The sequence below is a fragment of the Carcharodon carcharias genome, chromosome 2 (assembly GCF_017639515.1).
Source record: "Carcharodon carcharias isolate sCarCar2 chromosome 2, sCarCar2.pri, whole genome shotgun sequence".
In the NCBI taxonomy this organism is placed as follows: Eukaryota; Metazoa; Chordata; class Chondrichthyes; order Lamniformes; family Lamnidae; genus Carcharodon; species Carcharodon carcharias.
Window position 1 is genome coordinate 40,584,066 of NC_054468.1, and position 10,471 is coordinate 40,594,536.

Genomic DNA, 10,471 nt, shown 5'->3' on the forward strand with positions numbered 1-10,471 from the left:
ACGACTCTACTTTTGGCATCACCAATTGCCCTATAGAATTGTACTAAGACTTCTTCACTCTTTCTTGCACTCTAACCCCTATGTAACAAAAACTATTGTACAGTCTGCTTTCCTAATTGTTTGCTGTACCTGCATGTTAACTCAGTGATTCATGTACGAAGGCACCCAGGTCCTCTGAATGCAAACGTTTTCCTGTTTCACCTTTTTAAAAAAAATACTTTTTTATACCAAAATGGATAACTTCACACTTAGCAACATTATATTCCATCTGCGTGTTCTTGCTCATTCATCAACCTGTCTACATCCCTATGCAGTTTTTTATTTGTGGCCTCCTCGCTACTTTCCCACCTAACTTTGTATTGTCAGCACACTTGGCTACATTACGCTCAGTCCCCTCATCCAAATCAATAATATAGATTATGAATAACTGATGCCCATGGACTGATCCTTGCAGTGCACCGTTAGTTACACCTGCCAACCTGAAGCTGTCCCATATATTCCTGCCTTCTGTCCATCCACAATCCATGCTAATTTATTACCCCCAATTCCATGCATCCTAATTTTGTGTAGCACCTTATCAAATGCTTTTTGAAAATCCAAATATGTTACATCACTGGTCCCCCTGCTCCTTTGTCCAACTAGTTACATCCTCAAACTTATAACAGGTTTGTAGACCACAATTTTACTTTCTTAGATCATGCTGACTCTGCTTAGTAATATGATCTTCTAAGTGTTAGAATTTCCTTCATAGGTTCTGGCATTTTGTCTGCTTCTGATAAGCTAACTGGTTTATCACTGCTGGTTTTCTCTTTCCTCCATTTTTTAAATAATGGGATTATGTTTGCTACTTCCTAATCTTTAGAATCTGTTCCAGAATCTAAGGAATCCTGAAAGATCAAAACCAATGCTTTCACTGTCTTTGCACCACCTCTTTTAAAACCCTAGAATGCAGATTTTTAGGTTCAGGTGTTTTGTCACCATTTAGCACCATTAATTTCTCCAATACTATTTCTTAGGTTGATTTCTGAAGACCCTGAAGTCCCTCAGTCTCGCTTGGCCCTTGTTTTCTGATTATTTCTGGAATTTTGTTCTCCCGTGAGGACACATGCAGAATATTTGTTTAATATTTCTGTCCCACTTCTTTACTACCCATTATAATTTTATCTATCTCTGCCTCTAATGGGCCCACGTTTACTTTCTTTAATCTCTTCCTATTTCTGTACCTAAACAAATTTCCAATTTTTGTATGTCTTTCTGGTTTGTTCTCATTCTGTTTCCATATAAATTTCTCCGTCTTCCTTCGCTGAATTCTAAAATTCTGATTTATATTAATTTATGAAGTGAAAATTGTTTTCAAATACTGCCTCCTTATTACAAACACGTAAGCAATGATTAGATAGGTAAAGCTGCTCAGGCCCATCCAGCAAGCCCCCCCACAATTGCAATACCTTGTGTATCACAATATAATAAACTCCCCACCCCACCTAAAAGCTTGTGTTCTTCTGCGAGAGGTAAAGAACTAGATACAAATCCAAAACAAAAATAGCTGGAAAAACTCAGCAAGTCTGACAGCATCTGCGGAGAGGAATACAGTTAATGTTTCGAGTCCATATCAAATCCAGGCCAGTGAAGTATCTAATTTTTTAATAAGTAATGTCTGCCCCAACCAGCAACAGGTCCAGCCCTCACTTGAAGGAATTCAGTGCATCAGTGTCCACCACATGAGGAGGCTACCTGTTTCAGAGATCCACTGTAATAAAATCATAGAACAGCTGCAGCATACAAGGAGGATATTGTCTTTTGTGTCTATACCAACTTTCTGCAAGACCAACTTGGCTAGTCCCACTCCCCTACCCTGTCCCAATAGCCTTGCAAATCTTTTTGCTTCAAGTGCTTATCCAATTTCCTTTGGAAAACTATGATTAAATCTGCCTCTCCCACACACTCAGTGCATTTTAGATCCTAACCACTTTAAAAAAAGATTTTCCTCATGTCACTGTTGGTTCTTTTGCTAATCACTTTAAATCGGTGATTTCTGGTTCCTCACCCTTCTGCCATTGGAAATGGTTTTTCTCCCATCTCTTCTGACTAGGGTGCTCATTTGATAGAGATGTTCAAAATCTCCCCACAACCCTTCCTTTAAGGAGAACAACCCCAGCTTCTCCAATCTATTCCCATAACTGAAACCCCTCATCGCTGGAACCATTCTCCAATTTGCTGTGGACCCTCTCCAATGCCTTCATATTCTTCTTATAGGCACAGTACTCTAGTTGGGGCTGAAGTAGTGCTTTATAAAGGTTCATCATAATTTTCCTGCTTTTGTACTCTGCCTCTATTTATAAAGTCCAGGGCCCTGTTTGCCTTTTAACCACTTTCTGAACCTCCCCTGCCAGCTTCAATATGTGTACATACACCCCCAGGTTTCTGCACCCCCTTTTTAATTATATCCTTCATTTTATATTGCCTTGTTCCTTGCACCATAGCCTAACCTATTTAAAGGAAGAAACAGTCACCTCAAACAGGATCTATTCCTTCATCTTATAAACCTCAATCAGAGCACTCCTAAATAGGTTGATGCTTCTCTAAAGTGTAGGATCTCAACTCTTTGTCTCAATAACTATGATGAATTATACTCTTATTAGTCTAGTTGTCTTCCTCTGCACTTTTTCCAAAGCTTCAGTGTGACCCACTATGTAAAGAAACTAAAACTAGGCACAGTATGCCAAGTGAGGCCTGACAAAGCCTTATCGTAAAATTGTCATAGAATTGCATCCCAACACCCTGTTTGCTCCTCCACTTATCACTGGCCCTCTATCCAGCTCTACCTGTCAAAACCCCCCATAACCAGCTTATATTTCACCTCATTTCTATTTTTCCTTAGCTCTGATGAGTCATACAGACTCGAAACGTTAACTGTATTCCTCTCTGCAGATGCTGTCAGACCTGAGTTTTTGCAGCTATTTTTGTTTTTGTTTCAGATTTCCAGCATCTGCAATATTTTGTTTTTACCCTGTTTGCTCTATTGCTTCACGGCATTACTCATGTACCTTTAGCGATGTATGCACAAGACTGCCCTAATTTCCCCCTCCCCCTCTCGCACATGCATGTTGATATAATGTTGCGTAATATTGCACTTATTCAAAGTATTATTTGTTTTCCAATCATGAGCCCAATCTTCCAACACATTAACATCTGCCTCAGGGAAATGTTAATCATCTACAGTTCTGACCCTTATATCTTAGTAATGACAACTTTCTTTATGTAGCACCTTTAACCATGGTCCCAAGACACTTTTTAAGAACATTATTAAACACAATATGACGCCAAGCCACATAAGGAGATATTTGGTCAGATGACCAAAAGCTTGGTCCAAGAATTAAGAGAAGAAAGCTAGGTAGGGAGGCAGAGAAATGTAGGGTTGAAATTTCAGAGCTTAGGCCCTACGCAACTGAAAATCGCACCCACCAGTGGTGGACCAATTAAAATCGGGGATACTCGAGGCCAGAATTAGAGGAGTGCAGATATGAGGGTTGTGGTGCTGGAGGAGATGCGGAGAGATTTCAAAACAAGGATGAGAATAATGTTGCTTGATCAGGAGCCAGTGTAGGTCAGTCAGCCAGGGTAAAAGGTGAATAGGACTTGGTGCGGGTTAAGACATGGACAACAATGCTTTGGATTACCTCAAGTTTACAACCAGTAGAATATGGGAGACCAGTTAGTGCATTGGAATTATCAAGCCTAGAAGTAATGAAGGCATGAATGAGGGTTTCAGCAGCAAATGAGCTGAGACGAGGGCAGCGTTACACAGATGGGAATAGATGATCTTGGTGATTATGCAAATGAGGCTGGAAGCTCGACTTTGGTCAAATGTAATACCAAGGTTGCAAACAGACTGGCTTAATCTCAGACTGTTGCCAGGGAGAAGGAAAGAGCCCATAGCTAGGGAGCAAAGTTTGGTGCAAGAACTGTCTTTCCAGTATTTAATTGGAGGAAATTTCTGCTCATCCCATACTAGATGCTGGTTATGCAGTCTGATGATTTAGCAACAGTGGAGTCGTTGAGAGAGGTGGTAATGAAGTAGAGCTGGATGTTGTCAGTGTACGAGTGAAAACTAATGTTGTGGTTTTGGATGATGTTGCCGAAGGCAGCATGTAGATGAGAAATAGAAGGAGGCCAAGGATAGATTCTCGGGGCACCCTAGAGGTAACGGTGCAAGAGCAAGAAGAGAAGCCATTGCAAGTGATACTCTAGTTATGATGAGGCAGCTAAGAATGTACCCAGATGAGCAGGTTCCATTCCAGCTAGAGGGCAGTGGCAAAACATTGGAGGATAATGGTGTGGTCAACTGTGTCACAAGGTTGCAGACAGGTGGAGAAGGGCGAGGATGGAAAGTTTATTTTTGTCAGAGTCATATAGGATGTCATCTCCAAATTTGCAAACAGTGCCCCAAACCTTCAGTATTTTAATTCTCTGGTTGAAGCCCATCTTGAGTGTCCCTGTTACGTCCCTTTTCATCCAAACAGTCATATTATAAGAACGTAAATAAGAGTGGGCCATATTGTCCCTCGAAGTCTGCTTTACCATTCAATAAGATCGTGGCTGATCTGATCTGGGTCTTAACTCTAATTTGCTGTTTGGTCTCCATAACTCTTGACACCCCTTGGTTCAAAAATATGTCTATTTCGGCCTTGAATATATTCAGTAATTCAGCCTCCACATCTCTCTCGGGTAGAGAATTCGAAAAGATTCCAGGTCCTAGAAGCAATTCCTCTTCATCCCAGTCTTAAATGAAAAGCCCCTTATTCTGAAATCAATTTCCCCTGGCTCCATATTTCCCCCATGAGAGGAAACATCCTCTATCTACTCTATTGAACCCGCCTCAGAATCTTATTCACCCCTAATTCTTCTAAACGTCAACGAATATAGGCTTGACTTGCTAAACCTTTCCAAATAAGACAGCCCCTTCTTCCCATGAATCAACCTAGTGAACCTTTCTTTAATGCCTCCAATGCAAGCATATCCCTCCTTAAATGAGACCAGAACTATATGCAGTACTTTAGGTGTGGCCTCACCAATACAGTTGTAGCAAAACTTCTCTATTTTTCTACTCCGTCCCCGTTGCAGTAGAGACCAGCATTCCATTTGCTTTCCTATTTACTTGCTGTATCTGCATGCTAACATTGCATCTCATGTACCAGGACACCCAGATTGCTCAGTACTGCAGTGTTCCGCAGTCTCTCCTCAGTTAAATAATAATTTGCTTTACTATTCTTCCTACCAAGGTAGATAACTGCCAAGTATGTATATCCCATTTCAGACTCCTTGTATTCTCCCCACAGCTTGCTTTCTTATCCATCTTTTTGTCAGCAAACTCAGTCCCTTCATCCTAGTCACTGATATAAATTGGAAATAGTTGAAGCCCAGCACTGGTCCCTGTGGCACCCCACTAATTAAAATTTCCCAACCTGAAAATGATCCATTTATCCTGTTTTGTTAGTTAATCAGTCTCCCACCATGAACTGCAAGCCTTAACTTTGTGACACCTTATTGAATGCCTTTTGAAAATCCCAAGACACTACATCAATTGGTTCCCCTTTATCTGACTTGTTCATTACATCCTCAAAGAACTCTCAATAATTTTTTCGTAAAATGTTGACTCTCTTGATTGTGTTGATTTTCTAAATGTCCTGGGGCTACTATTTTAGTAATAAATTCTAGCATTTTCCCAATGATATGTTAAGGTAATTGGCTTACAATTTCCTGCTTTCTGTCTCCCTCCTTTCTTGAATAGAGGTGTTACATTGCTGTCCCAGTCCACTGGGACGTTTCCAGAATGTAGTAAAGTTTGGAAGATTACAACCAATGCATCCACATTCCTGCAGCCGCTTGTTTTAAGACCCAATCAGCCCTTAGTCCCATTAGTTTTCTCCAGTGATAACTGTTTTAAGTTCCTCCCTTTTGCTCCTTGATTATTTTTCCTATTATTGGGACACTTTTTAGTGTCTTCTACACTGAAGACTGATACATTATATTTATTCAAGTCTCTGGCGTTTGTTTCCCATTATTAATTCCCTAGTCTCATCTTAATATTTAGCTTCACTGTCTCTCTCTTCTATGTGTAGAAGCTCTTAATATCTTGCTTTTATATTTCTTGCTAGTTTACTCTCTTTTTTAAGTCATAACTTTTATATAACCAATAATTTCTTCAATCATCTTTCCTGTTATTGATACCAAACTAATGGATGAACCAGGGTTCATCTTGGTATTGTTTTTAAAAGATGGGGGCACTTATGAACCTCCTTCCAGTCAATGGGAACCAACTCAGGATGCAGTGAGCCATTAAAAATCCCAACTCCCTGAGGATCCTCAGGTGGATAACATCTGGCACAGCTGCTGTATATTTTTAAATTCAATTCTTTCGAAAACAAAATGTTCATCTAATTTAATGGTGGAAGTTTATCAAAATTATTCAATTCTAATAGCTGTCATATTCAGGAGTAAAGACTGAATCAGAGTACCAATTTAATATTTCTGGCATCTCCAATGAGTCCTTTGCAACCTGCCCTTGAAAATCCTTCAGTGGCCCAATACAGTTTTGAACTTTCTGTTTCTTCGCTTAGCAGTGGAAAAACTTCTTAATACTTATGTCAGTAGGTAACTGCATGAGTAACTAGAACAAAGTGATTTTAATTTTTAAATTATTTACTGCTTTAATAGAAAGTGGAGTTTACGCTGGGAAACGAATCTAGTCACGAGGAAACATCAAGCAAAGCTGAAATATCTTTTGATGACCTGTGTGAACAGTTTGATAAACTGATTAAGGAGAAAGCTGACAACCAAAGAATATTTGACTGGATTGAAGTAAGTTCATTACATTATGGTTAGTTTAAAAAAAATCCAGTTGTTTGGGGGGGGGGCAAGAGAGCTCTTAACGAAAATAAAGACTTACATTTATGTAGCTCCTTTCACGACCACAACGTTCCAAAGTACTTTAAATCTAATGAAGCCGTCGTAGTAAAGTAAGAGACACGGCAACCAACATGTGCATGGCAAGCTTCCACTAACAGCAACGTGATAATGACCAGTCAATCTGTATTTTGTGATGTTGATTGAAGGATAAATATTGGCTAAGATATTGGGGATAACTCCCCTGCTCTCCTTCAAAATAGTTCCCTGGAACATCTTATGCCCACCTGAGGGGGCTGGCAGAGCCTTGGTTTAATGTCTTGTCTGAAAGACAGTATCATGGATAGTGCAACATTCTTTGAGTACTGCTCTGGAGTACCAGTTGAAGTCCTGAACCAACAACCGTCTGACTCATACGAGTGCACAACCAAGTGAGCCATGGCTGATACTGTGGTGAGATTTGGATTGAAAAAAATTGACGGGATAATTTTCTATATTTCTAGTGCTCAATGTTATAAATACCAATTATATAATAGGATATGGGGTTTCATCAATACATTATGTATAGTTATGCAACATAGGTGCACAGGTAGGATTTACAATTGCTATTGTCTATCAAGGTTTTTACTTGAAATTTTTCTCTTGCAGGCTAACCTTGATGAAAAGCAAATGGTTTCATCGCTGTTCATTAGAGCATTAATGAAATCTATTTGTCATTCTGCTGTTGTATGTAAGTACGCTTTTGAATTTTTAAAAATAAAATATATTTTTCTTGGAAAAATGTCCACTGACGTGTGTCAACGTTTTAACTCTTTTTTTCCTTCCTTACATTCATCTCCTTTCCCTGCTTGTTTTAGTTGAAAACCCTGTTCGCGTGGATGTAGAAGTCGTCCAAAACAGAGTGAAAGTCCTAACTAAATACCTGAATTCTGATCCCCAGCGTGAACTACAAGCACTCTATGCCCTTCAGGCCTTAATGGCCAAATTAGAGCAGCCACCAAGTAAGAGATTTTTTTCTTGCTTTGTAACTTTTGACCTTCTTTCTCCATGCTATCTCTGAGAAATAGAGCTGAAAATCAACTTGTAAACTTAAATACAGTTTTATGGGCATCTCGCTCATTAGTGATGTTGGACTCCTTTGGGTTTCCTTCCATCTCTAGTAAGCACCAGATTACTTTTGAAAACTTATGGCAGCACATTTGAGATTTCTAGCTTGGTACGCAAGACATTTTTGCCTGGGTACCTGCATTCTAATAGTATCCACATGCTTTCAAGTTTGGTTTTGTTAGGTTCAGTGTAAGATCTAAGCTATTCTTGTAGCTATGACTTGGCATAACTCCATTGCAGATAGCATATAGTAATGATTGATAAACAAGTCTGACTAGCTGCTGGATGTTGATAAACGCTTAGATCTGCTCCCCAACACCACAGTTACCTCCCCACACCCCAACCTCTCTCACCATATTTTTTTTAAAAATTCCTAGCATAAAATTGACAGCTCTACTTCGTATCTCTTTGAGCAAATGTTTGAAGGGCCACTTTGAAGGATAGAACATTCAGCAAAAGATGTTAATATCATAAACATAAAAGGCTCCAAATGTTTGAAACATATTTTCCTTTCAAACATCACAAAAATGATTGAGCATTTCATGGAATTATAGGTTCTGTTTGTGGAAGGCTTCTCTGTAGGCATGTATTCCACGCCAGATTGACTCTTGGTCTGCTCTTAATTGTTTCTTGAAGCCGTTTTTACTGTGGGTGCTTGAGCCTTTGGTGTTTGGGTCTGCACGTACTTTTTTCCAGAGAAAAGCTAGAGGCATGTGTTCTTTCCTTTGTTAATTTTAACAATAAATTAGGCATAAGTGTGTTGTCTGGTACTTTGTGAAGCCAAATTGAGTGACTAGATGAAAATATAGTGCATGTGTGCTTTCATGCATTGGCAATTCACACTCAGTGTAAAGTACTCACTGTCAGAATATTGGGTAAATTGAATATGTTACAATTTTTCTGCAGTTTCTTTGGATACTGGATATATATGCTCTTAAGCATTAGTACAATTTAGAAATTGTGTACTGTTAAATCTGAAAGGTAGACATTTATTTTCTGTATTCTTTACAGACTTACTAAGGACATTTTTCGATGTTTTGTATGACGAGGATGTTATATCTGAAGAAGCCTTTTACAAATGGGAATCCAGTAAAGATCCAGCTGAACAACAAGGAAAGGGAGTAGCTTTGAAATCTGTGACAGCTTTCTTCACTTGGTTAAGAGAAGCTGAAGAAGAATCAGAAGGCAATTAGAAATCATGATTGACAGAAGTCAATCACATGGCAAATCACATTAGGCAGATGAGAACTGTCCTTTGAGTTTTTGCACAATCAAGTGCTTGGTTCTGAGAACGTCTATTCAATAAACCCTTGGTACTTCAAGGTTTTATCTATTTTTTAACATCAGCAGTTCATGTCTAACAAATATAACTATTTAGAAAAAAAAAAATTAGGGCTATTGAGACAGTCCTTAAAATTAGGTGGTTGTCATGGGCATAGGAAAGTGTGGGGATTTTTGATTTTTAAAAATGAATGGTGGATACCTTGTTGGTGTTAAATCGCCAACGATGCAAACAAATTTAGGGATCCCAAGGTATATCAACTTGGTTTCCCTATGCTAGATTTTTTTTTTTGAGGGGAGGGGCACCCAGCCCTTGGACTCCTCTGTTCTTATGCCTATGAGTTGTATAAAAAGCCTTGAACAAGCCTGTAGTGGATTTTAAAAATCAGTAAGAGTTTAACAGTTTAATTAGACAAAAAGTAAAAACAGTACAGTTCCTAGGTGATTCTACTTAATGTAGAACAGTTTTAGGACGGTTCTGTAAATAAATGTTCCGCAATATTGCTAATGTAATGCCATGTTATTTCTGCTGTCTTTGATAAAGTGCAGCAGTGTCTCCTGTATTTATAGAATTCCTGAGTTCATAAGGTGCTTGTAATTATCAACAAGAATGAATCCTCCATTGATTACAGTTTAAAATGAATGTGTAAATACTTTTTGCTTTATTAAGTATTTAATTAAAAATTAATGCCTCTTTTCACGTCCAGAACTGGAAAATAAAGAACATATTGCAATGTAAAAATTTGTAGTGTTTAATTCTACTTTTGCTAATGGTAACAAGATATTTTCCATCGCGACAGAAACCTTTACCTTTCCAACTGTATGTAGAGTACAAGGCAAGCAACAGAAAAAACAGGCATATCTTCTTTTTACCTGACATTTGAGATGGAACCTATAACCCAGTTCATCCATTGGTTTCAGGATCTTTCCTTGTACTGTTGATGCAAGTGACAAGTTTTGATCTGAGATTGTAACACTCTACAAGTCATTTATTCCTAATTTTTGGATTTAAGCCTGGTAATGGGTTGGATCAACTTGGTTTGATCTTGGCGATTAATTGAAAAGATGCCATTGGATAAACAAATGTTTAGCTCTGGTTAGAACCAAAGGGAAGGCATTATGATCCTTTAGTTTCAGTTACAAAGCTACTTAATAATCTGCAGCCACCATTGTGTGG

General features: G+C 38.7%; 1 protein-coding gene across 11 annotated transcripts in view; it reads left to right on the top strand.

Moving 5' to 3' along the window:
- Positions 1–10,036, top strand: part of eif4g1a (eukaryotic translation initiation factor 4 gamma, 1a) — a 123,592-nt gene extending 113,556 nt beyond the window's left edge. For all 11 annotated transcript variants that reach the window (XM_041177190.1, XM_041177175.1, XM_041177184.1 and 8 more), the window contains 4 exons: positions 6,718–6,861; positions 7,555–7,636; positions 7,764–7,907; positions 9,025–10,036. In XM_041177190.1, coding sequence (XP_041033124.1) covers positions 6,718–6,861; positions 7,555–7,636; positions 7,764–7,907; positions 9,025–9,206 — 552 coding nt within the window. In that variant the 3' untranslated portion in view covers positions 9,207–10,036. The remainder of the gene's footprint in view (positions 1–6,717; positions 6,862–7,554; positions 7,637–7,763; positions 7,908–9,024) is intronic.
- Positions 10,037–10,471: the final 435 nt, after the last annotated feature.